General features: G+C 45.1%; 1 protein-coding gene across 1 annotated transcript in view; it reads left to right on the top strand.

Moving 5' to 3' along the window:
• PCSK2 (proprotein convertase subtilisin/kexin type 2) overlaps nucleotides 1-27,642 on the top strand; it is a 240,778-nt gene that overhangs the window by 115,409 nt on the left and 97,727 nt on the right. The window contains exons 3-5 of the mRNA XM_086333839.1: nucleotides 16,448-16,561; nucleotides 18,740-18,848; nucleotides 23,764-23,801. Coding sequence (XP_086189965.1) covers nucleotides 16,448-16,561; nucleotides 18,740-18,848; nucleotides 23,764-23,801 — 261 coding nt within the window. The remainder of the gene's footprint in view (nucleotides 1-16,447; nucleotides 16,562-18,739; nucleotides 18,849-23,763; nucleotides 23,802-27,642) is intronic.

Here is a 27,642-nt window from a genome sequence, read left to right as displayed (position 1 = left end):
TCCAATGATTAAGATTCTGTGCTTCCAATGCAGGAGGCGTGTCTTTCAGCCTGCAAACTTCTTGGAAAGGGGTCAAAGTCCAAATTCTTTTATGTGAAATAAAACATGATGGAGCTCATCATGGGCTTCCCCGGGTGGCTCAGTGGTGAAGAATCCGCCTACAATGTGGGAGACACAGGAGACTCAGGTTCGATCCCTAGGTCAGGAAAATCCCCTGGAGGAGAGCATGGCAACTCACTCCAGGATTCATGCCTGGAGAATCCCATGGACAGAGGAGCCTAGCCAGTTACAGTCCATGGGGTTGCATTCATGTTTGGAAGTAAAAAAAAAAAACAAAAAAGTGAATAGAAATCATGACCTGTCAGATAACGTCAGGCTCCCAGTGCAGACGAGGTGGTGGTGGAGCTGGTAACAGAGCTCTCACAGGCCCACTGCTCCATAAATGCAAAACTGTCATACGGAAAGGGCAGACTATTTGTTCTCTGAAAGTGAAACAAAATGTACTTTTACAATTGGTTTTGTCTGCCCCTAAGAAATTACAGTTTAACAGCGGGTACCATACCCAAGTTCAAGAACTGTGTGATGGTGCTAAATGACTATTCAAGTCCCAGCTGTATGGTTTAAACAACTTGTTTTCCGGGGGGTTACCAAAAATGCCAATGGCTGTGATCAGGAAACACAGCAGATATCACAGAATGGGGAGGGTATGGGCAATGGGATGTGTGTGGATTTTCTGACACACGAACGTTGAGGCACGAGTGCCTGCGCCCTAGATAGGAGGCCTGTGAGGACACGTGCAGATTTATAGGGAAACCAGCCTGGCTGGGTCATGGCAGAGGGACTGCAGGCTGGGCAGAAGGGGTGAGAACGCTCTGGCTCCTCGAGTCCCAAACTAAAGCACCTCTGCATTCCCCAGAAGTGGTGCTGGTGACTACAGAGAAAAGTATAGAATGTAGACATGTGACAGGGTGACAGCAACTTCCCTAGCTGACCCTCTGCCTTCCCCACAAATCTCTGGCTAGAGAGGAAACAAGCAAGGCTGCCAGGAAATGACGTGTTCTTCTGGCCGGATCTGCCTGAGCGCCTAACCCAGGAAGGACCATCTTCACACCTGAGGCAGCCCCAGCCCTCTAATCACACCCAGCATTGGAGTCATTGCAGCTGAGGCCCCAGAAATAATGTCACAGACACAAGTCCCATCCCTCTGTGCCATCTCCAAATTCCTGACCCACAGCATCCATAAATTAATGGTTGCTTGAAGCCCCTACGCCTCAGGGTAATTAGTCAGCTGAACACAAACACTGACCTCTTGACCTGTCTCCATTCCCTTCTTGGCTTCTGGCATTTTTTATTGCAGCCCAGTTTGATTTTTCATACCTTTGTGGTTAATACGGTTATTTTTTTTTTCTGCTTAGATGCTTCTGAGACTTTGTCTCTATTGCTGCAATGCAAATATTCCCTGGAATATGACTAAGTATATATAGATCTCACATTATGACTCTTGCTGAGAATGTGGTGAGCCTTTCCAATTATAAAATCAAGTGTTTTGCTTTGTGTCTCTTCCAGTGGCTCCGAACAGTTTCTCCCGGCAGGAGTACTGTTAGCAGCACTGCCAAGCTGAGGAGCCAGCTCCCTGGTAAATTGGGAACCTTCAGTCTGAGTAACTCCCCACTACTGCGTGCCTCCTGTTACTGCCCTAGGTCTAAGGGCCAGCAGCAGGAGACAGTCAAGCAGCTTCTGAGCTGGACTGAAGGCTCAGTTTACTCTTCATCACAGTGAACACAAGCAGTGGAAGGGTCACCAGTTAACATTCAGATCTCTCAGGACTGGAGGTTCAACCTTCGTCCTTTCTAATGTCCACGTAACCCACCCCTACAGGATGCTGCCTGTTACACAGTCCATCCGTTAGATCTCAGAAATGATGCCTCACTGGCTATAAACTCTAAGCAAGATAATCCATCCAGAATGCTGGCATCAATACACACAAATAAGACAAAAAAGTCTGGGATCCCCCTGGTGGTCCTGTGGTTAAGACTTTGCTTCCAATACAGGGGGTGAGTGCAGGTTCAATCCCTGGTCAGTGAGTTAAGATCACACATGCCTTGCAACCAAAAAACAAGAACATAAAACAAAAGCAATATTGTAACAAATTCAATAAAAACTTTAAAAATGGTCCACATTAAAAAAAAAAATCTTTAAAAATTAAAAAAAAAGATAAGAAAGCCCACCCTTATCACCTCCTTTTGAGGCTTTTTAGTAAGGAGTTGAAGCTTCCGAAGTAAAAACACACAGGCAGCTTGAAGATGGAGATTTCCAGGGCACCAAGAACTGGTTATTTGACCTTAAATTACTCCCATTAGATATCAGTTGTGTTTGCTACTGAGCAGGCATTCAGGAATGTTCCCATCCCCCCATTAACTAGAACTTTTATGTTGAATCTGTTTCTCTGTTGTATTTCCTGTGTGAGTGCTTAGTGTTCAGTCATGTCTGACTCTTTGCAACCCCATGGATTGCAGAGTCTCTCACACTGCAGGCGGATTCTTTACCATCTGTGCCCCAAGGGAAGCCCTATATCCCATGACATACACATCGACAATTTTCTCTTCACCATTTTTATCTCTTTCTGATAAAACTGTGAAAATTTACCTTTATCATGACCAATCTGTTTCTGCATTGTCAATTCTGCTCTTTGCTGCTTTCAGAAAAATGTTCATTTTGCTTTTGTGCTTGGTATCCTCTTATTTGTGCTAGTTGTGTGACTCTGCGACCCCATGGACTGCAACCCACCAGGCTCCTCTGTCTATGGGATTCTCCAGGCAGGAATACTGGCGTGGGTTGCCATGCCCTCCTCCAGGGGATCTTCCCAACCCAGGGATTGAACCCATTGCACGAGGATTCTTTACCAGCTGAGCCAGTAGGGAAACCTGCTGGCTCATGTTTGAGTTGTTCTATGTTTCATCAATTCCCTTTTTGTTTTCGTCCTGATGTGTTTTTTCCTCTCAGTCTTACAAATTTGTAGCATTAAAATCCTGATTTATGTCCTAATCAATATATCGAAGAATATCCTTCTGGCTCTGATGTTGAATCAATTTTTGTACAATGCTTCTGCCTGAGTCTTCAGCATGACCTGCCTACCTTGTTCCTAGTATTTTTCTTTCCAGTTCTCCTATATGGGTTCCTTTTCCTCTGGGTCTTTTGTTTGTTTGTTTGTTTGTTTACTGCTATTTCTGAATGAAATAAGCTCTATCCAGATCCAGCATTTGCCCTCTGACTCACTGTTGGCTTGCACTTGGTCCTACCTAGCAGTTATACTACCTTCTCAGACACAGTGCTGGGAGCACATAGTTTGCCAAATTTCCAATGTCTAAAGGACTTTCAGGATTGAGATGGAATCTTCTCTTACACTCCCTGCATACTTCCCTGACACTCTGAACAAATGTCATGGCTAAAAATAGTGTGAACTGCCACCAGGGCTCTTCCTGGAAGTTTCTACTCACACAGATGGCACTCGGCTTTTGGGATTGACAGTTTCCAAAGTGAAATGCCCACCCTGGGCATTATTCTTCTCATGGCCATGACTGGAAGGCAAGAAATCTCACAGTGGACAAGGATATTTGTTCCAGCATAAGTCCAAAGCAATACACATGGCCAAACCCATATCAGTGGAACAGAGAAATACCCCTCCTTTAAGTGAGGTGGGAGGTCAGAGGCGGGTAAATAAATAAAAATTGTGTAGTTCAACCAGTGGACGTTTCTGAATCAGGCCTTGGAAGATTGTGCCCAACTGGGTCACTGTCAGGATACTCAGTAGCCCCTCCCCATCTGAGTGCCCCCCCACCACTGCAGTCTACCCTATGAACTGAGTTTCTATAACCATCTCCACTTGCCTAATGTGATGTTTCTCAGATTTGTCTTCACACTAGTTCCTTTCCTCTGGACACCAAATCTGCAAAGTGCCCTGTTGAAAGTGGACTCCAGAACCAGACCAGATGTCTCAAAAACATTTGCTCTATCCTTTACCTAGGACCCTATTTCTCCTAAAGCATCCAGAGTTTGACTTTTCTTTTTTAGCTATTGCTCATTAACTATTATTATTCTTTCATGTTAAGCTATGTGCATGTATGCTCAGTCATGTCTGACTCTTTGCAACCCATGGACTGTGGCTCCTCTGTCTATGGGATTCTCCAGCAAGAATACTGGAGTGGGTTGCCATTTCCTCCTCCAGGGGATCTTCCCAACCCAGGGATCGAACCTGAGTATCCTGGATTGGCAGGTACTTTCTTTATCAGTGAGTCACCATGGAGACATCTGAAACCCTCCCCTCCCACCAAGACACTCTTCTCTTCCCTGTAATTGTACAACGGATTATTTTTAACCTAAGAATAGCATTGGATGTCCATTTGCACTGTCATATTTTATTTAGTCCATATAAGCCAATCACTTCAATATGCTAATGTCCTTTGGTGTGAAGATCCTCGTCCATGAACTGGACCATTCCTCCTGAATTAGAATCATGCCTCAGCTGTTGATAGAAATAGTTCCAGTTACCCCACTATGGTCCTTCTACTACTAGATAAGTTTCATCGGCACCTTGATTCATCCAATAATATAGCTGCTTTGTTTCTTTTTCCAAAGAATTCTGGGTGCTCAGTTTCTCCATCAAACATCCTTCTTTCCTGTATGGGTATCTTCAGTAGAATTGGTCTACACACAGCCTCACTTTCCCACCATAGATGTTAGCTCCTGTCCTGCATGTGGTAGGAAAAATACTGGCCCCCAAAGATGTCCATGACCTAAACCTTAGGTCATGAATCCTTAGGTCATTCATGAGAGCCCATGAATATGTTATGGTACATGGTGAGAGCTAAGTAAAGTTTCTAATCAGCTGGCTTTAAGATAGGGAGATTATCCTGGGTTATCCAGAGCTCGATCATCACAAATACTTCATCAGATGGAAGCAGAAGAGGACGTGGTGCCATGTAAGAAGACTTTGATCCACTGTTGCTACCTTAGAAGTTGGAGGAAGGGTTTGTTGTTTAGTCCCTAAGTCGTGTCTGACTCTTTTGCAACTCCAAGGACTGTAGCCCGCCAGGCTCCTCTATCCATGGGATTTCCCAGGCAAGAATATTGAAGTGGGTTGCCATTTCCTTCTCCAGGGGATCTTCCCAACCTAGGGATTGAACCCATATCTCCAGCACTGGCAGGTGGATTCCTTACCACCGAGCCACCAGGGAAGACCTAGAGGAGGGGGACCATGAACCAATGAATGCATGCAGCCTGTAGCAGCAAAAAAAGGCAAGGAAATGGGGCCTTTGGAAGGAATACAGCCCTGCTCACAGCTCAATTGTAGACTTCTAGCCTTCAGGACTGTAAGAAAATAAATTCATGTTGCTTTAAGCTACTGAGTTTGGAGATGTGTTAGAGCAAGCATAGGAAAGGAGACTTCAGAATGAGAGGCTGTTCCCTCCTGGCATTTCTCAGAGTGCAGATCTAAGCACATGATGGTTTCTGTACCTTCCAGGAGCACAACTGCAAAGTCGGTGCGTGACTTTCTTCATTTGTTCTGCATTGCTGGGCTGGGGCTCGTTAATGCCGCGCACTGGGTGCTCTGTGCATTAAGTAGAAGAATCGATCACTCTGACCTTTATTCTTTGTTGGTGTTTCGTCATTCGTGGGCTGCTTGGCTTGACATATGAATTACTCTCCAGCCTCCTGGTGCAGGGGATGCACAGTCACCAGCCCCCGTGTATTTTAGACATATGCCAGTTGTCATTTCTACACACATCTCCTTTTCCACTCTTTCAATCTGGGATTGTTCCACTGGCAATTAATGAAATATGGATAAGAGGAAAGAACCGACAGGGCATTGCTATTGACAAAGAGGTTAGCCTTTGAGGAAGATGAAAAATACATGCCCTTTAGGAAGAACCCACGGAGAAATGGAATATTCAGTCCCCCCTTGCCAGGACTGAACCCTGTTCCTTAATTCATTGGTCTATGGTCCTAACCCCCAAAAACCAAACTTCAGTGTGTGTGAGTTTAAGAAAAGGAGATTGTAAATTTTCAAGACTCCACTTATGTTCTGTAGCCGACTACTTTTTGGCTTGTTCGCCAACTGAAAACGTATAAAGAAACAATGCAACCTATATTATAGCCAATCAACAGTCAGCATATCCTTCCACGCTGAAGACATACCAGGCGTAAAGAATGTCTCAGGAAGCAAACAAGTCTAGAGGGTTTTCACTGCCCTCTCACCTCCTTTGTCTTAATCCTCCCTCTTCCAGGGCCTCCCGGTTCTAAGCCCTGCATCCTTTGTTATTGCTTTCAGTAAGCACTTCTCCCCGACTTGCAAGAAACTGCCCGAGAATTTGAAAATGACCTTTTCCATAAACTCCCATTCCTTCCTTGCACCAATCTCAATCAGCATCGTCAAGAAAAGCCGTCTCACTAATGAGCTCCTGCACACGTGTTGCTAAGTGGTAACACCTGGATGTGTTGCCGTCCCCAGAGGACTTGTTCTCCAAATCTTTTCAAGCAGAGACATAATCTGGATGCTGAAGGCTTAACTCTTCATGGCTGGAACCCAGTCAGTGTGCCCGTGTTCAGGGGAGGTGATCTGAATCATCTCCGGAAGCTCTCTTTGTGCCCCTCACATCCCATCATTTGCACCGCTGCTCAGAATTCTGCCCCTGCTTCCACACTCATAGAGGAGGTGGATCCCATAGACACGTTATCCATCCTCTGATAGACAGGAACATGTAACGTGTGCCACATGGTGTCCACCAAGGAACGGTCATTCCATATGATCCTCACCATCAGCCTGTCTGGTCAAGAATTCTACCATCTCGGTGCTATACACTGAGGGGTCCACAAACTTTCTGTAAAGGGCCAGAGAGCACCTACTTCAGACTTGTGAGCCCCATGGCCTCAGTTGTTTGCACTTGCTCAGTCTCTCTCAGTCATATCCAACTCTTTGCCACCCCATGGTCTGTCGATGGAATTCTCCAAGCAAGGAGATTGGAGTGGATCGCCATTGCCTTCTCCAGGGAATCTTCCCGACCCAGGGATCAAAGCTAGGACTCCTGCATTGCAGGTGGATTCTTTACCATCTGAGCCACCAGAGAAGCCCATGGCCTCAGTTACAACCACTCAAATCTGCCATTGCAGTGAAGGAAGCCAGAGGCAGGAGATAAACAAATGAGCACAGCAGCATTTGACAAACTTTATTTACAAAACACCCCTGACCTAGATGAGGAAATCATGACTCAGAGACCTGAGGGAGCTACTCAGAACACCTAAATAAGAAGCTAACCCCTTCCACCAGGACTGAACCCGTTCTTTCCGGTTCTGAGTCCTAGGGCTGGTTCACTGCACCACAGTGCACGGTCTTTCGCACTCAGGTAGAGCCATGACTTGAACCGAACCACCCACCCTCCCCACCCATCCTCTTTTTCCCCACACACATTTGTGGGGCAGCATCTGGGCTGGGATATCATCAGTACCCTGTGATCATGGAAGCAAAGCGAAGGCAACAAACCCATAGGACCAAGCCAGGTGCCCCTGACACTGCAGTTCTGCCTAAAGAGGCGACCGGCAGTAGACATAATTCATGAGACTTGCATTGTACCTGATGTCAGATTCACCTGTTCCTTCCAGAAGCACACTCTTGAACCCCCAGTCAAGTGTAGAACGGGGACTAGGGATCCTAGGGACATCCTACCCAGCATCCTCTGTTTGGCCCATTAGCAGAAGTGGACCAGGTACCATCATCACTATGGAGGCTGTGCAGGGGAGGAAGTTTCTGGAAGCTGTGTGTTCTAGGTTCAGCTGCAGCCACTCCCTCCCAGCTGGGTGCCACGAGCACCTTCTCTGTGGGCCCTGCTGGCTTCTCTTCACTTCTTACCTCTGTACCTTTCCAGGAAGACGGAGCACTGAGTGGGCGAGTCATGTGTGAGGACACTTGGAGGGGCCGCAGCTGGCGTGGACAGGGCAGAGCCTTCGCCTCACTCCTCCTCCTCCCTGCTTATGACCTCCTGGGAGCCTTCTGTGTTAGCCTGAGGTCCTTCTGCCCTCCTGCAGTGGGAATCAGAGCCGACCACCTGGCCAGCAGACTCTGCATCAAGTCATTATGTGTGTAGCCAAAAACTATTAATATGCTAAAGCCACTGAGCCTTGCTTTGCTTCTTTTCCACATTTCTCAGGAGAACATCATTGAAAGGGTCACATCATTGTGATCCCAGACAGCATTTAGGGGTTCCGGGCATCCTCAGAAAGTCATCTTCTCAGGTGTACCCCAGTCTAACCAGCCCTGCCCCAACACCTGGCACAGCTCCTACCATCTTTTAATGTTATTTTTTGTAATAAAATCCCCGAAACCCAACTTGTGGCATTCTCTGTGGAAAGAGAACGTCAAGAGGAAGATTGAGATCAAGACGTTACACACACCTTCCAGCTGTAGTTTACCTCCTACAGGCATTCCCATCTCTGGTCTCTGTCCTTGGCTCTGCTAGAAGCATCTTTTGATCCCTCCCTAATTACACTGACTTAGCTCAAAGTATATCTTGTATACACAGCTTTAGATGATAGATAGCAATTTGTTAATATCTTGTCACTGAGAGGCAGTGACTGGAACTGTGGCCGGAGGCACACAACCGTATCCTCTCTTCTCAATTGATCGCCTTCATTCTTGAAAGATGGGCAAACCTCTCTAAATGAGGGAAATCAATACCGTGCATTCAACCATCGTTATGGCTTAACTCCCTGTTCTTTGAAAAGTTAAGCCCTGTGATTTGCCTATAATTGGACTTGCAGAGAAGTCATACCTGCCTACTCAAGGAGGAAATTAAGCCGCCAGACTCTCTGAATGTTCTCTGCCGGCTCCCTGCCCCCACCTCGGGTGAAGGACACCCGTGGGTCAAGTCTTCCCTCCACAGTCCTCTGCCTCCAGATCTTGACAGCTAAGGCCAATGATGGGTGGAAAGCGATGAATTGGAATATCTGAGTTTATGTGGCCTCCCTCTTCCCTAATCTCCCACCTCATCCAGCAGTGATGGCCTTTCTGGGTTTCTTGTTTGATGAACTGTCTTCAGCTCCTTGGTTCAAACACAGAGCTAACATGCTGCCTTGGAAATTTACCGGGAGAGAGGTGGTTATGTGCTTTTCCTGCAGGGGGTCTTCTGCAGTTAAGACACCCATGAGAATGACTTCAACTGGTTACTCTCGCCATGTTGAACTTGATTTGTCTTCCACTAGCTAAGAGCAGGAAGAGTGAATTAAAGACACGCTGAGCTGCTTTGAGGGGCTTCTCTGGTGGCTCACATGGTAAAGAATCTGCTTTCATTGCGGGAGACCTAGGTTCGACCCCTGGGTCAGGAAGATGCCCGGGAGAAAGGAATGGCAAACCACTCCAGTATTCTTGCGTGGAGAATTCCATGGACAGAGGAGCCAGGCAGCTACAGTCCATAGAGTTGCAAAGAGTTGGAGGTGGCCATCTTCATCCTATCCCTTTGTATCATTCCTCCATGGGTCCTTGTTCAGATTTCCTCTTCTTATAAAGGACACCAGCCATACTGGATAAAGGCTCACCTTAGTGACCTCATTTTAACAGAATTATCTAAGACATTGCCTCAAAAAAAAAAAAAAACCCAATCACATTCTGACACACTGGGGGTTAGAGCACTGACATGCGACTTTTTTCAGGGGGTCATAATTCAACCTGTAACAGATCTGACTCATGGCTCCTCCTTTGGCTCCCTGCATGACTTTTCGTGCCTTCACTCCTAATCCCTCTTCTGCCCCAAGATTGTTGTGAAAATTATCTGAGATGATGTACGTAAAGGTCTGAAACACCTCCTGGCACACAGTCAGCTCAATCAGTGTGAGTGGGTACTAGGTCTCACGTCCACCTCAAATATTTTCTGTAGCTTGCTTGAGATCTCATGATAGTGAACAGTAGGTATATCAGAGTCTCTAATTCACACCTGTCTGTCCCAAAGACCAGCTCTTGTCCACAATGCCACACAGCCTGTTCTTCCACGTTTTATATTCAATAAAAGTCAAGCTATATCGTTCTTCCCATGAGATGAAGACCAACTCAATACATTTCAATTCTCCCCAGCAGCTCAAAACTTAAAAGGACAGCCCCCCAGCATGGCTCTGGTATCTCATGCACCAGAAAGGAGGGTCCTTTCCCCACCCCAGGAGAGTCATGACAGATAATCAGGCCAGGGGCCAGAGGCTGGGAAGGGGTGGGGAGTGGGAAGAATATCCAGAATGCAGCAAATTGTCCAAAGAACACAGCTCTTAAAAATAAAAATTAAAACTCTCTTAATTTGTACAGTAAATTACCTAGCCTGTATCAGCTGATGATTGGGCACAATGTTTCTGGAACAGCTATTTTTGTTTTGTCTGAACCTATCAGAAAAAGAAAGTCCTCAGCCTCCCCTCTCCCGCCTCCCAGCAAGCAACCTGAGATGAATAAGGAGAGATTTAATTTTTTGTAAGCAAATACAATGTATGTTCTTATGGGTTTGGGTTTGGTCTCCTCCAGAGAGCACACCCTTGAAGTTGCTTAGTGTAGATGCACTTTGTCCCTCTCTCATCCGTAGTTCGATTTCGTTTCTCTGTGATGTGTGAGAACGGGGTCAAGAGACAAGAAGCGGGGGGTAGAGGAGTCTAGCACACAGCTGCTCAAGCCCCGGGCTCTTAGGAATCACCTGGAAAGTTCAAGAGACATGGAGGCCAGGGCTGAGTCTACTGCTCTGTTCATCCAGGCTCGGAACCTCTGCTTCCTGCATCACTGATGCACCAGAGAATCAGGAGGGGATCTTGGAGTTTGGAGTCTCCCGGAGACCTCAGTCCAGGACACACAGCGTGGCCCTCTAGGAGTTCTTCAAGAACAGGTTCCCAGGCGGCACCCCAGGCCCCCAAAACAGAATAGCCATGTTAGGGTGTCTGAGGGCCACACATGCTCAGGTTCCCCACACTCTCATGCACTGTCAGTGAGCATGCAATTCAGTATAAGCTTTCTGGGGGGCGTTTGGCAGTAACTGCCTGATGAGAATTTAAAGTCCTACCCAGCGATGAGTTTATCCTGATGACATAGTCCATAAACATCACCACAGTGTGTGTGTGTGTGTGTGTGTGTGTCTCCATCCTCTTCATATGAGGACACCAGCTGTACTCTATTAGGACCCAGGCTGCCCTCACTTGAACTAATCACATCTACAATGGCCCCGTCCCCAAACTCGATCACTTTCGGAGCTACCAGGGATGACAACTTCAACATGTCTTCTAGGGGACATAGGTCAACCTGTAATAGGCTCATTGGTAAAGAATCTGCCTGCCAGTGCAGAAGACACCAGAGACTTGAGTTCAGTTCCTGGGTCGGGAAGTTCCCCTGGAGGAGGGCATGGCAACCCACTCCAGTATTCATGCCTGGAGAATCCCATGGACAGAGGAGCCTGGTGGGCTATGGTCCATGGGGTCACAACATGTCGGACACAACTGAGCAACTGAGCATGCCCATGACACAGAAAAGCGTAGTGTGACACAATCAATAGCATCACAGATCACAAACCAAGTGCCCTCAGCCCCACGTTAGTTCCGTGTTTTATGGTTTTTCTTCACAGGCTCACTGCAAGCCTAGATGTTCTCCTACTCTTTGGAGGCAGATTCCTAGATTGCCCCCTTTCTCCTGGCCTCTCCCTTGCCCAGCACAGTCAGTGCTAATTATCAGCTATTTAATTATCAGCACAGCAGGGAAGTGATCCCCACCCTGATCCTTAGGAAGTTATAGGCGGTGAAGGTCAGTCGTGTCTGACTCTCTGCGACCCCAGGGACTGTAGCCTACCAGGCTCTTCCGTCCATGGGATTTTCCAGGCAAGAGTGCTGGAATGGATTGCCATTTCCTTCTCCAGGGGATCTTCCCGACCCAGGGATTGAACCTGGGTCTTCCACAGTGCAGGCAGACGCTTCACCGTCTGAGCCACCAGGGAAGCCCATTTAATTATCAGCCCGGCAGGGAAGTGATCCCCGCCCCGATCCTTAGGAAGTTATACTCGGTGAAGGTCGACTATGTTCCATGCCTCAGGGAGAGGCTGTGTGCTTTAGCGGAAAGTTCACAGCATTTAGAACTGATCAACTTGGGTGACTGCCATGTTTTCAATTTTTGGCCAATGGTCTCTGAACCTTTGTTTCCTCAAGTTCCTTTGAAACTGAAAGTGTTAGTTGCTCAGTTGTGTCGGACTCTTTACAACCCCATGGACTGTAGCCCACCAGACTCCTTTCTCCATGGGATTCTCCAGGCAAGAATACCAAAGTGGTTTGCCATCCCTTCTCCAAGAGGTCTTTCCTACCCAGGGATCAAACCCTGGTCTCCTGCATAACAGGCAGATTCTTTGCCATCTGAGCCACCAGGGAAGATTAAATGTAGTGAAAGTACCTTGTTAATGCAACTTGTAAAAGAGTATGCCAACATGCAGGGATGTCTGCCTCACCCTAGTACCGTCTGTAACTAGCATATTGTAGATTCACAAAAATGTTTGTGGACTGAAAATCTCTTCATTGAGGGGAGACACAAGGAAGGGAAGGCAGTAGGTGGAGTTGTTCCAGCAAAATCTGTGTTTGTACATGTTTCCAATTAAGGTTTAAAACCTGAACCTGAATCGTAGAATATCCATCTGTTCATTTGTAATAAAATAATAGCCAGTAACACATACACCTGCTTTCTCATATTTTTTTATTTGTATAAATGTTTAAGTCAATGAACCAACTTGGGGGAGCATTCTAAAACTAAATACCGAAGCTAACTGTATGTTTTATATATATATATATATATTTTTTTTTTTTTTTGAAAAGGCGAGAAGCCATGGTTAAGTTTTATGCGTGTCATTGGTCCTACATCTAAGTGGTAATGAAAGGAATCATCTGTGAAAGGTTACAGTTCATAGGAGGAAGAAAAGAGAATAAAACTGGTCTTTTAGTTATAATGTGAGGGAAGATTATAGATGCTAGGAAATACTTCTCTGACATTAAGAGCTTTATCACACATAGAATTGTAACACTGAAACCTTCCCCAGAGGTCTTTAAAAATAGTTTATAACCTCATCTCTCTGCTCATGGCAATTTCACTTATAATAGAAAACAATTAAATGACCACTAAGAGGGAACTCGTTGTATAAGTTATGGTACATTCCCCTATGGAATGTTTAGGAAGCCATTAAAAATTGAAAGATGAGAGCTATGTAGCAATGTATTAAAATTCTTATGGTCAGATACTCAACAAAGAAAGAGTGCTCAATTTTATCAATGATGTGATTACTATTATGTAAAAATTAGGTTTAAATGCAAGTTAGGATTGAACAAGAACCAAAACACAAAAGTGACTGATGGCAGTATATGGTACCATTGTAGGGGAAACGCTGTTATCTAGTTTTTTGTGTAATAAGTGAAAATATATGTCTTAAAGGTGTTCATCCCTCTTGGAACTCTAACTGTGATCTTCACTGAGGACATGATTCAGAAAGCACTCTGCAATCTTAGGATTCTTGGTTTTTGATAACATAAGGTGCAAAACTATAGACCTCTCAAGTCATACTGTGGCGCTTCTGAGTTACAAGGAGGATGCTGTCCAGTAAGCATGGCATTCCAAAGCATCGCTGGTCTCCATTAAAAACTAATTTATGAAATTAAAAATTAATTTTATGGAAATGAAGTTAGACAGCCTTTTCATCTGAATGCACTTGGTCTGAGTTTGAAGTGACGTTGTGACAGCCATTCCTCTACTGTTATTCGAAAAGATGGAATCTGAGATAGTCTTCCTGTTCTCATGCTTCTGGGAACAACCTGCAGAGTTTTCCAACATAAGTCTATACGATGGGGCCACCGCCAACCAGGGGAGGCCAGGCAAGGTCCCCATCTGAGAGCAGAGCAGGTGAAGACTTGGGTGTGGAACCAAAATGGGTAGATGGGCACTCAGGGTGGGCAGGCAAGCTCCAGTTCCTGTACTGGAAATTCCAGTAACCAGAAGCTTTGAGAGGGGGCATCTGGTGGCTCTTTACAGGTTGAGAGTGTAGGGGAGGAAGAAACCTCCCTTGTGCTACTCACAGGTTCCCATGGCTGGCCTAATACTAAAACGGACTTGAGACAGATTAACGGAAGAAAAAGAAACAAAATTTAACTCATGCACATGGAGGTCTCATAGAATCCACAGGACCTGAGAAGTGGCCAAAGCAGGCAGCTTTTTTTAGACAAAGAAACAATAAATTTGTGAAGAATTGTCAGGACAAAGAAATTCAGGTTTGGAGTGCCCAATCTGTGAAGAATCTAAATAGAATTGAAGCTTGAGGTAGTAAATAAGGGCTTCCCAGAGTTTCAGTGGTAAAGAGATGCAGGTTCAATCCCTGGGTGGGGGAGATTGCTTGGAGTAGGAAATGGCAATCTGCTCCTCTATTCTAGCCTGGAGAATCCCATGGACAGAGGAGCCTGGCGGGCTACAGTCTGTGGGGTCACAATGAGTTGGATACAACTGAGTGACAAACACTTTCACCTTACTTTCAAGGGGTAGGGGTTAACTGTATCACAGGGAGTGTCTCTTGTTGGACTCCCCACTCCCCAAAAAGAAGTCACAGAGCAAATGGCACACCCACTACTTCTCTACATGGACAGTTTCTTGCAGAATTGAGAATTTTTCTGGCGAATAAGCCCGGGCCTTCCTGTGTCCACGTGTGGAGCAGGAAAGTGAGGAACTGCTCAGCCGCAGCCTCCCTCACCTCCCAGGGCAGCAAGGAAGGGGAGGGTTTTCAGTCACGCCTATGGTCTCTCTATTCACCCCCTTCCAGCTTCACTCCTAACGTGGAGTCTTCTGTTTTCCCTCATCCTGTATCTGAGTTCATACGGTGTAGGCAACAGAAATTGATTCTGGATCATGTAAGTGAAAGTGAATCTGTTGGAAAGTGGTGCGGAGCTCACGGTCTGTGGGAGGCTGAAGGATTGGTCCTGGGGGGCTCCAGGCTGGGCTGTGGCCAACAGTGGCAAGGATCCTTTAGGGGGTGGGGTCTGGTGAGTGAGCTTCTGAGATAAACACCCTCCAAGGGTCCTTTCTGCCCTCACACCATTTCCCCATGATGCAGACCCTGGAAGAGAGACACCCTCTGAGGCAGAGAGGCTTCAGTTCCTTTACAAGAGGTTGGTGCCTGGAATTTCACTCCCACAAACACAGAACCCAGTGGGCTTGAGGTCATCCCCCCAATATACTGGGGAACATGGCAGAAGGAGAAATGAACCTTTGGCAACAAAATATAATTGTAAAAAATTAACAGCATCCAGAACATACCCTTTTACCCATTTGCATAGTCCTGGAGCAGGTAGATGTTCAGCTACAGCTACTGCATGATGAGTTCGTTTTTGCCCAAGTGGAAAGAAAGCTTCCCTTTTGGGACAAAGCCCAGCTGTTGCCAGGAGCCTCCTCATTCAGCTCCTAAGTTTCATTTCCATCCAAGGGCTTGGGGTTCAATCTGACTGTCCCCAGATGAAGTGTCATCATTGCAAAGAGAGCACCAATTAATCTTTGAGGTTCCCTCACTCACCTTCTAGAACTTTGTTGTGGACTTACTGGCTTGTCGGGCAGGTTTTTCTTTTTTTCTTGTTTTGATGTTTCGTTTTGGCTGATTCCCAAATGTGATAGTACAGGACTGTCAATAAAAGTGGCTACTGTTGTTGCGGAAACCAGTACTGGAGAAACCAAGCACCACACTCGGAGAGTTGGATAGTCAGGTTTAGTACGCTGGCGGGCTTCCGGAAGAGTTAACACTCCAAGCTCTGAGCCCCGAACAAAGGGGTTACGGAGCTTTCTATACACAGACAGGCATGATTAAGCAGGTTTGCAGGGGCTAGGGCGATTGCAAAGAGCAGGACAAGGGTGAGTGAGATAAGCTCCAGTTCCTAGTATTCTGAGTCCCCACTTTCTGAGACCTATGTGATCCAGACTTTGTAAGGAGCAAGCTGGGTTACAGAGGCAGAAGGAGCAGGAGGTAAAATGTCTGTAAAATTTTAACTTTTCCTCTTCATTATGGTGCCTCCAGAAAACTAGGCTGTGATGGGTCCACCCCCTCCCTCTCTGAAATCACATTCATTCCCTTAATGCAAGTGTTTCATTGTTTTATTTCACCTAATGCCCCATACCACCTTATCTGCACCTAATTCTTATTCTCACAAAACTCACTGAAGGCCATCCCCATGGCCTTTTTGTTCAAAGCAAACAATAGTAAATTATCTTAGGAAATAATCAGAAAATAAGAGTGTTCATGAGATGAGCTCAGCTTCTACTGAGGGAATGAAAAAAAAAAAAAAACATTATATACAAACGGAATTTGAATTTGTGGAAATGAATTCTAGAAGAGGGGTGTTCGGCCAATAGTCAGGTAACACTCAGGCATTGTCATTCCAGGTAAAGAGGGCCTTGCAGCAGGAAGGATTCAACCGGAAAAAGCGAGGGTACAGAGACATCAACGAGATCGACATCAACGTGAATGACCCTCTTTTCACGAAGCAATGGTACCTGGTAAGCATCTCGGTCCCCTTCATAATGGTTCCCATCCTGGGACTTCAGACAAAAGATGCATTTCTATTTCCTCATTAGTCTGTGGGATGCTAGCCAGCACCAGCTTGGGGGAACTTTTCTGTCCCCTCTGATCAGTATTGATTTTGCATCACCTTCCACACATCTCATTCTCTAATCGGCTTTCTTTCTGGAACTGCTAAACAGCCATAACCTTCTGGGTTCAAAGCAACTACCAAGAGCTGCTTGGTTTCTCCCAGACCAGTGTATAAGTGAAGACTTGCAGAAACATGTGAAAGTCAAGTCCAAGTTCTGGGAGGAGTAACCAGGGCCTCAAAAGGTAGAGGACTGGGAGGCAAGGATGGGGCCACAGGTGTAAGAGAAAAGAGTGGGGTGACTTCACAAGGGACAAGCAAGAGAACTCAGAGACTAAAGTCGCAGGAGTACCACCTATTGGTGCTTCCTACAATAAAGGCAGTCAATTCAGTAGAGCTTAACTGATGTAGGATTCAAGGCACAGAATCCTAGTCTGTCTGGTGAAACGAATATATTTTCACAACCTATTTGGGTGGGTTGGGTTATGTTTAAAAGAGACGGGCTCATGTGCCTCCAAACCAACCCAAACCACAGAGTATATGGAATGGAAGGGGTGACTAATTTGTAAATGTTTGTAATTTATAAACAGCCCATTGTAGGAATGCATCACAATTTTTCCCTTGGAGTTTCAGAGCTGGACTATGCTCTAGGCTTCAGGGCAGGGAATTCTATAAATCCAGTCTGGGTAACTGAATGAGTTTATGTGTGTTAGGATTGCCTAGGTATCTTACAATAACAAACAACCCACAAATCAGAGTGGAATAATAACATCAAAGCTTGTTTCTCACTCACGTTATGCATCCAACACTTTGAAATCCCTTAGGTACCCAGGCTTCATCTTAGCTGCATCCCAATCCCTGGTTACAGGAGCAACTCAATGGCGGGAGAAAAGCAAATCACGCGCTGGCTCTTAAAGCTTCTGCCTGGATGTGATGAATGGCATATAAACTCACATTCCATTGGCCAAAACCAGTCACATGGTTCTAACTTCCAGGGCATGAGGTGTCATCTTCACATGTGCTTAGGAGAAGAGTAGTCATTTCTATAAAGAGCGCTAATAAGAGTTGACTCATTGGAAAAGACTCTGATGCTGGGAGGGATTGGGGGCAGGAGAAGAAGAGGACGACAGAGGATGAGATGGCCGGAAGGCATCACCGACTCAATGGACATGAGTTTGAGTGAACTCCGGGAGTTGGTGATGGACAGGGAGGCCTGGCGTGCTGCGATTCATAGGGTCGCAAAGAGTCAGACACGACTGAGCGACTGAACTGAACTGAACTGAACTGAATGATATTTACATGTTTCAGCAGCATCATACCAGCTACTTGTCACTGTGGGCATCAGTCAACACCAGCTCTAACTTCCCTATTTTTTTTTTTAATGATTTATCTTTGAGAGAATCTCCGCAGGACAAAAATGCATAAGAAGAGGGTAGTGAACATATTTGTATGGAATTTTTCTTTTTTCCTTTTCTTTCTTTTTTGATTTTTTTAAGGGGGAAGGCTTTTTTTATTTCTTATATTAGAACTTGCACTAAAGGTGAGGCAGCTCTCTTTAATTCAGTTCAACAAATAATTTTAAGTGAGACTTGGTGTGGGGATATTGAACTTAAAAGGTAAATAGAGCATGCTCCCTCTTGCAAAGGATATTATTATTTAGTGAGGAAATTATTCAATCAGAATAAAGCAAAACAATACGAACTAAATTCTGAAAGTGAGGAATAAATACAGAGCTACAAGAGTTGTGAGCACTTAATTCTAAACTGGGGAGGGTTTCTTGCAATGTTGGTCCTCAGGAGTTTAAAGATGATGATCCAGTAATGAGGTAGGGAGACAGAAATTGCATTTGAATATTTCCATGAGACAGAAAATACCGGTGTTCTGTGTATCAAAAAACAGAAGGAGCAGACTAGAAGAGGTAGATGGAGGGAACACCCCTAAGTCCTGTTTCATGGAAGACGTGACCTCTGATCTGGCCCTGAAATATCAGGTGGCTGCAGAGTGTGTCAAGCAAATACTTACCATCTGGTACTTTACCATCTACACCAAACTAATAAGAGCCTCTGCTTTGGCATTCCTGAACCAGATCAATACCGGGCAAGCTGATGGTACTCCCGGTCTCGACTTGAATGTGGCAGAAGCCTGGGAGCTGGGATACACAGGGAAAGGTGTTACCATTGGAATTATGGACGATGGTGAGTATTCCAAAAGCTTCATTCATCTGGAACCAAGTGTGTCTTTTGCATGTCTTTGGAACGGAAAAGATCCATCGTTTGGGAGTCAGAGGTAGGAGGGCCAGAGGCTGGGCATGGTCATGTATACTGTGCCGACATCCTCAGCCTCCTCACATCAGTGATCCTCAAGCCCTTCACCAATATGTACTGAATTAATAAGTTTAAATTTTTTTAATGAACAAATGAAAGTTGACAACCACTGAATTATAATTTCTCACTGGGGCCACTGGACTTCCCCTGGTGGCTCAGTGGTAAAGAATCCACCTGCCAATGCAAGAGACGTGGGTTCGATCCCTGGGTTGGGAAGATCTCCTGGGGAAGGAAATGGCAACCCACTCCAGCATTCTTGCCTGGGAAATCCCACAGATAGAGGAGCCTGGCAGGCTACAGTCCATGCAGGTCACAAAAGAGCCAGACAGGATTTAGCGACTCAACAACAGCAGCAACAAACACTGCTTGTATCTCACCTTGAAACAGCTTCTAAACTGTTTATATTTACCACCTATGTCTCTAGATCCACACTGTTCAATGTAGTAGCCACTAGCCATATGTGGCTATTTACATTTAAGTTTTAATTAGAGTTTTAAATACAGTTTTAAATACAATTAAAAATTCAATTCCTCAGTCACATTCACTTAATTTCAAGGTCTCAATAACCACATGGGGCTAGTGGCAATTCAATTCCACTTCATTTCTATCATCACAGAAAGTTCCAGTAGGCAGTGTGGCTCTAGATCCCCAAAAGCATTTTGATTTTATTGCTGCTTTCAGAATGAGCCCTGGTAAAGCAAACTGATCACAGTTTACTATTCTTGCCCCCCTGTAATGTTAATTCTATCCCACATGCCTGCCCGACAAAGATTTAGCGGAGCTTTATTTTTTATATATCATGATATGAAAGCCAAAGGGTTTGATGAACTGCTGTTTTTCTAACATGTGCCATTGGCTCTGCCGAGATTCTGGAGTACCTCTACCCTGCAGGCTTCTCATTGGGGATGCACTTTCACCTCTCATCAGCCGTCTGGATCCTCCATAAAAGCTCCGCTGGGCAGTACTGGTCCAATTACATATAAAGTCTGTACAGAAATGAAGCAATGGAGCCTTTCTCTTCTCAAGATCCTCAAAGAATATGATGTTCTCTAAAGCAAGCCTTTGAAGCAGGATTGATGGGAAACAAGGACAGACAGCGTGCTTAAAATCAGCATGTCTTTGTGTGGGCTCAATTAAATATCGACATGAAAACAATGCCCAGTGCTTTCTGAGGTGTGAGATGTTTTGAAGTGGAGGCAAAAGCTTTCTCCAGTGGCCAAGGGCTTTCACAGGGAAAAAAAGGAGCTCTCACAAGAGTGAGTGTATGTGTATATGTGTACGCACACACTCATGCCATTGTGGGCAGCTTACCTGTTTTTCCTTCCTGATGCTTTGGCTCAGAAAGCACCACGGTTGAGGCCAGCTCACCTAGGAGAAAGATGCATGTAGGTTTGGGGGGAACCTGCCTAGATTATACTGGAATCACCATTTCATCACCAAGCATCTGGGGGATCAGAGCAGCACCCTTAAAAGGGGTCACAGGCAAGTGGTTTTGCTCTTACAAAACCTCCAAAGTCTCAACTGAACTGTTAACATTGTAACTAAGGATATGTACATGCAGCCCCTTGTTGATTCCCTGAGGGCTCCAGAACTGCCAGCAATTCCTGAGGATTTGGACTGTTGTAGAGAAGACTTTCAAACTAATGACAGGATACCAGTGATTTATGAACTAAAGTATAACCAAGTATTTGTCATTTGCGCACCATATTGCATCATGATGGTCTGGTGATGAGTCAGCGCCCCCTGTAGACTGCAAGCCTTAGGTGGCTGTTCAGCTCAGGTTCTGTGTCTAAATAGTCTGTTTTTCCAAGACCTGCGTAGCACCTGGCATTCATTGCTGAACATAAACCTGTGAATGAAAACAAGAATGAATCCATTAATAATACAAGAATTGAAAAATAAATAAGCTGATTAAGAAGATGTATTCAGTGTCTTCCGCCTCAAAAGATAATCAAATATACCAAAACATTGAAATACTATTTAATTACCAGGTTATCGTTTTCATGCTTAGTTCATTATTATTTTTCTGGATCATGTCTGTCATCCTTAATCCATCTGTCAATAATCTTCCTCAGACCAAAGTCTGTGTCTGTTCTAACTTAACATTCAGTCTTCCACTTAACCTAATTAAAGATACTTTATTTTAATTAGGCTAAATTTATCTTGTTTTAATTCTGATTTCCTTCGGTCTTCAAATTATCTCTGGGCTTTTCCCATCACAGAGATGAGACTATCACATCTTAGAAAATTCCTCTCCTAAGTAACTTGAATCATCAGAACAGGAAGCCATATTTTAAAAATTAACTGTTAGGGAAAAAAGAAACTTATTCTCTGCATGTGTGTGTATCTTTTCTTTTAAACTTATCTGTTTGTAACATGTTTTGCCTAACAACGAGTGCACAAAATGTTACCAATTTCAACAAACATATAGGACAATTTAATTTCAACACAACACTCTAAAACCAAGTTGCTGCTGTTGTTCAGTCGCTCAGTCATGTTGGACTTTTGTGATCCCATGGACTACAGCACACCAGGCTTCCCTGTCCTTCACTATCTCCCAGAGTTTGCTTACATTCATGTCCATGGAGTCGGTGATGCCATCCAACCAACTCATCCTCTGCCACCCGTTTCTCTTCCTGCCCTCAGTCTTTCCCAGCATCAAGGTCCTTTCTAATGAGTCAGCTCTTTGCCTCAGGTGGCCAAAATATTGGAACTGCAGCTTCAGCGTCAGTCCTTTCAATAAATATTCAGGACTGATTTCCTTTAGGATTGACTGATTTGATCTCCTTGCCGTCCAAGGGACTCTCAAGAGTCTCCTCTAACACCACAGTTCAAAAGTATCAATTCTTTGGCATTATAGTCCAACTCTCACATCCATTCATGACTACTGCAAAAACCATAGCTTTGACTAGATGGACCTTTGTCAGCAAAGTGATGTCTCTGCTTTTTAATATGCTGTCTAGGTTTGTCATAGCTTTTCTCCCAAGGAGAAAGCATCTTTTCATTTCATGGCTGCAGTCACTGTCTGCAGTGATTTTGGAGCTCAAGAAAATAAAGCCTGTAGACTTTTTGAATTATTTCTTCTTTCTGCACCATCCACAAAACTCTAGTAATGTGGTCAATGAAAGTACTGATGAGGATGCAAGGAATATAATTGGTTACATGTTTACTGCAAGCTAAACACTTTCAGTGAACTGGCTCCGACCTCGAAAACTGCTTTTCGAGGAGAACAGTACTTCCGTTTCAAAGATGAGGAAGCTGAGACTCAGAGAATCTATGCGGCCAGAGTCACACAAACATTTCGGTGCCTGAGCCCGGATAGAACTGGATCTGGAAGCCTGTGCTTATCCCCAGCTCCATCCCACAGCCTACACTGACATCTCTGAATCAGGGTTGAGAACAAGGGTCTTAAACTTTAAAAATATTAGCCTTTTTATCTTCCTCCCCCATCTTCCTGCAGTTTTGGGGAGCAGGGTAAAGGAGGTGAAAGAGAAGGGCCTGGCTATCGTCTCCCAAACTGTAGAAAGCAGAGTAACATCAGCAGTTGCTTCTGATGTGAAAACATCAGTAGATCAGTGACTCCCAGTCCAGGAATTACTTGTGCAACCAGAAAAAAAAAAGGAAAACTTCCTTTTAAAAATACAATATTTGGATGCAAGTTCTTTTTTGCAGGACAAAGCTACAATGTGGCCCGGCCTTGTTATGCATGCAGCAAAGATGATTGACACTTAATCATGATCAAGACTTAATGATGCCTCTGGCTTGCAAATATTGCAACCCAATAGAGTTACTGACGCCTCTGGAATAAGACCACACTGTTTTCACCCCTACCAGGTTGAGAAGAATGCAAGCACAGAGAAGCCAAGTACCTTGCCTGAAGTCACTCAGCCAGTCAGCAGCATGGTTGGGATTAAAACTCTGGTCTTTGACTCCAAAGACTACACTCATAACCATACTAGGTAGCGCAGGAACCCAGCCAATTTCTGAGAGGGCTGGATGCTCTGATGTTGTTGCTGCTTTTCAGTGATTAGATACTACAGACCTGGATGAGAGCTTTGCAGTTTGCCCTTTGAAGTTCCTCAGTGCTCTCTGAGATCTACATGTTGATGGATCCCAGCAGCATCAGGGACCATAATCCTACTGTTGCAATGACCCTGGACAAGATAGGCCGCATGCGGGAGAAAGCACAGGACTCCCACCAGAAGATTCATGGTCTCAGGCCCCCTGGAAAGCTTTCTGCAAAAACAAGAACCAGTTCCCACCTGGGACACCTCCAGGAAGCCACTTGCCCTTTGCCTAATGGCTTTTCTCGCCAAGCCATGTTTCTCTTGTTATTTCCGTGCCTGGCAATGCTCTCCTAATCCACTGCTGTCTGAGCCCTGTTAAATAATCATCGCTTTTCCTCCCCAGGGCAGGCTTCACTTCAGAAGAAATGCCAGCTGATGCTTTAGAAATGTCAGCACTTCCACAAATCTCTCTTAGATCACTTCTCTGATGAGACGTCCATCTTGGGGCCACTAAGCTGACATATGTGTCAGAAGTGTTATGCTAGGGCCCTGAGCTGTAACTGGCTTCACTCCTCTGACACATCTGGTGGCCACTGGCTCTGCATCTGGGGTGTGGGGGTGGGCAGTGCCCTCCCCCAGGGGTACCTGAGGCGGGGGCCCAGTGCTCACCCCCCTCCCCATCTTCTGATGCCCACACAGAAGGTGACTTCTTGAGCAGGTCTCCTGAGGACGCGTGGCAGGTATTAACCCTCTGTTCCTGTGCTCTTGTCTTTTCACAGGAATTGACTACCTCCACCCGGACCTGGCCTCAAACTACGTAAGTGTAAGCTGCCCTGTGTGGGGAATCGCGCGTGTCCTAAATGCTCTGGTGCCCCTGGTGGTGGGAGGACACACGCACACACACACATCTGCCTGCACATAGGCCACACCCAGGGCACACAGGTACCCTGCACATGCACGCATACCAGATGGCCCATCTTATGGAAGCTGCAGCTCGTGTCAAAGACAGACGAGGCGTGGGGCCTGGACCAGGCAAAGGTGAGTGACTTCGGAGAGAAAAAGAAGGAACTGAGGTCTGAAAGGACAAAGTGTCAAGAAAGAAAAGGTAAAGGGAGCAGGGACAGAGCCTTGGCAAAGTTTAAAATCAGCTCCAGCTGAGGACATTGACTGGAGGGTGGAAATGAGCCATTTGGGTTCTTGCTGGACAAAACCTATGGCAAAAAGCCCAAAGGGCAGCAACTTGCACAAAACCCACAGCTTTATGAGAGCAAGCATGCCACCTTCTTAAGATTATCTTTGTCCTGATAACTTTCCCCACAAATTCAAATATGGCATATTGCTTCCCTTGACAGAGGAGAAATATTAACAGGGAATCACAGTAAATGTCTGGGCTCTGACTTTTGATCCAGCAAGTCACCTACTGATTCCTGATAAGATCTGCAAACCCTTTAAACTTAAGTGATCAGTTTACTATAACCCCAGGGAGTATACCATTAAAGCATCAGTGTAGTCACTCAAAATAACCCAAACTATTACTAAGCTATATTTCTCCTACAACTTCCAGATCTAGGTACTTTTTTTTTAGTATTTTGTTTGCTGAAAAGACTCATATATTTAGAGAATATAGATTTAAATAGAGGAAAGATGATTAACAAGAAGTATTTGGGGATCCACGTTCTTCCTGGAACGTGTGAGTGTCCACACTGCAAAACAAGAAGGGAGATTTTACATGCGTGTGGTGGACAGGAAATTAGGAAGCAGAACACAGACATGCTGGGTTTCTATTGATCTCATGGGTCTTATAAACCTAGAAGAGTGTACATTGGGCTGAGCATCTTTTTTAATGGAAAAAAAAAAAGTTAAATTAATCATTGGCGTTGTCCAGCCAATGTGCCTCCAGAGAGAAACAACAGGCATCAATCCAAATCTCACTGGATGAATGAGAATCCACTCTGCTAGATCAGGCAATAAAGAACTTGGACTTCCCTGGTGGTCCAGTTGCAAAGACTTCACCTTCCAACACGAGGGGTGTAGGTTCGATTCCCTGGTCAGAGAGCTAAGACTCCACGTGCCTTGGGGTCAAAAAACCGAAAGGTAAAACAGAAACAATAATGTAACAAATTCAGTAAAGACTTTAAAAAATAGACCAAAAAAAGGAAAGAACAGTCTAGGAGCTGTTTCAATAGATTCAGACTCCCAGCCATCTGCAGAGTCTAAGGACAGCAGGTGCTCGTCCTCTCAGGCCTCCCTGCTGGCACATGGAGCCACTGCCTGGCTGTTCCTCTGCTTCCTTAGAGGGACCGCCCTACGCAGGGCCTTGTCTGTCTCCTTGAAAGCCCCGTGTGTGCATTCACATGTCCAGCTCTTCTCGACTCCATGGACTGTAGTCCGCCAGACTCCTCAGTCCATGGACTTTTCCAGGCAAGAATACTGGAGTGGGTTGCCATTTCTTCCTCCAGGGGATCTTCCCCACCCAGGGATGGAGACATCTCTTGCATCTCCAGCATTGACAGGCAGATTCCTTACCACTTTTGCCACCTGGATTACTCCAAAGCCCTGCCTCCCTCAGAAATGCAGAACCATGGAGAGTTTGCCAAGAAGAGGTGGGGAGATGCATGTGCCTCGTTTTCTCCCAGGTTCTGATCTTGGAAGCCCTTCCTTGCAGAGAAATGGTAGGGAAACCAGTTGCAGGCGGAGGTTCGGCCTCAGGGCTGCCCTTGCAACTGAGGCACTTCTAGTTTCCTCCCTGAATGAATTCCTCTTGCAACCTGTAGAGCATCACTGTGGGGTGGCTGCCAGTCAGGCTGGACAGTGGGCAGCACATGCCTCTCTCTTTCTAAGGCTACTTACTGCCCTTACTGGAGATTGACCTGGCCACCCCTGCCCAGCCCAGGTGTTTCTGTGACAGCTGTTCCCAACACCAGTCAGCAGACAAAAAAGAGATAGTAATTCAACACCAGTCAGCAGATTAAAAAGAGACAGTAATTCAAGTGGGAAAAAAATTCTTCCGAGGCTCTGGTGAATGGTAGGTATAATGCCAGTGGACAGTGTCATTCACCTGCCAAAAACCCTCATCTGAATCAGGAAAGTGAAAGATACACATTGAAGGGTGTCAGCTCCCCTCAAATCTGCAATATCAGAACACATCTGAAAAGTCTATGAGTTCTTTGAGTGCCATTTTCTTTTTTCCTTTTCTTTCCTTTGTTTCTTTCCAAAACAAATGTTTATAAATTAAAAAAAAAAATGTCCTCTATAGAAAATGCGGAAAAACATAAAACAGATTCAGAACTAGCTATATCACCATTCTTAACATTTTGACATATTTTGGACTTCATTTCTATGTGTATATTTCTAATAAAACTGGGCTCTTGTTGCATATACAGTATCCCCCCTTCCATGTGTTATGTCATGATATTTTTATATTATCAAATAATCTTCAAAGCCTGATTATAGAAGCTATACAGTATTGCCTCATGTGATAATTTACTTAAACCCTGCCATCCCCAATAATTGGACAACTAGGTTGCCTCCAATGGGCATCTCATTCTTAGAGAGGTAGTAACAGATGGTGACAAGGGTGGTTGAGGGTCTCCAAACCACAACAGGCTAAGGAGAGTGAAAAGAATTGGGAAAACACATACACACACACACAACTTAAGAAGCACATTAAATACGTTTTCAAATATTTCCAGTTCTCTAGAATGGATGAGGCATTCAACCTGTTCAGTAGTTTCTCCCATGGAAATTCCCACCAATGAGTGACTACTGCAGGAGGATTTTAGTTCAGTTAAAGCAAAAACTAATGATTAAGGAATAAATAAAAAGCATTAGCTCTCCCAGGAAGTAATGAGCTCTCCTTACCTGAGAATGTTCATGAAGAGCATTGATGGCCATTTGGCAGGGTTGTTGAAGAAATGACTTAAACTAGATGACATCTAAGACCCAAATGGAAACTGTGAGCTCTGGACAGAACCGCATGATTCAACAACTTCCAACCAGAGGAAGGGTCCATGTCTTCAGCACTCACCAAAACGCTTTTAACTTTATGAAGTGAGTATGTCTAACTATACTATGCCTTTGAAAATGTCCTCTGTCTTTGGTAGAAGTGAGAAAACTGAACACCCAAATAGCCCATCCTTAACTCCTCAGCGGAAAACTTGAACCAGCTAGTTTTCACCAGTCATGCGTCTCCTTCACCCTGGGTAGAGTTGAGAGTGACAACTTTAAAGCTACTTTAAAGCAACTTTAAAGCTGCCAGATTTATCTTCTTTATTTTTAATTAAAAATTTTACATTACAATTAACAGAATGAGGATGGCAAGTGGAGTAGACCTGCCCAAGAGGGCAGTGAAGTCAGTGGATGGTGATAAACTCAAAAATTGTTTGAGCAAAGGATTAACAGGCAGCTTCACACCTTGTTAGGTGACTTAATGGCTTGGATTCAAGAGCTAGCCAGTGCTCTTCTAGAGAAATGTACTAACTTTGGAAAAGTCGACGTTTGGGTTCCGGCCAAAGCAGACCTGAGACAAGGGTTTGAGGGCAAGTGTTTTATTTGGGAGGTGACCTTAGGAAGCAAGATGAGAGGCAGACGGAATGAGATGGGAGAGGGAAGGCAGCGGCAGGAGGTGCATTTCAAGCAAGTCACCATGGCAAACCAGC

This window comes from Bos grunniens, chromosome 13 (genome assembly GCF_055505025.1).
Source record: "Bos grunniens cultivar Pamir isolate PY7600 chromosome 13, Bosgru_T2T1.0, whole genome shotgun sequence".
Taxonomy (NCBI): domain Eukaryota; kingdom Metazoa; phylum Chordata; class Mammalia; order Artiodactyla; family Bovidae; genus Bos; species Bos grunniens.
This window is presented reverse-complemented; position numbering and strand designations above follow the sequence as displayed.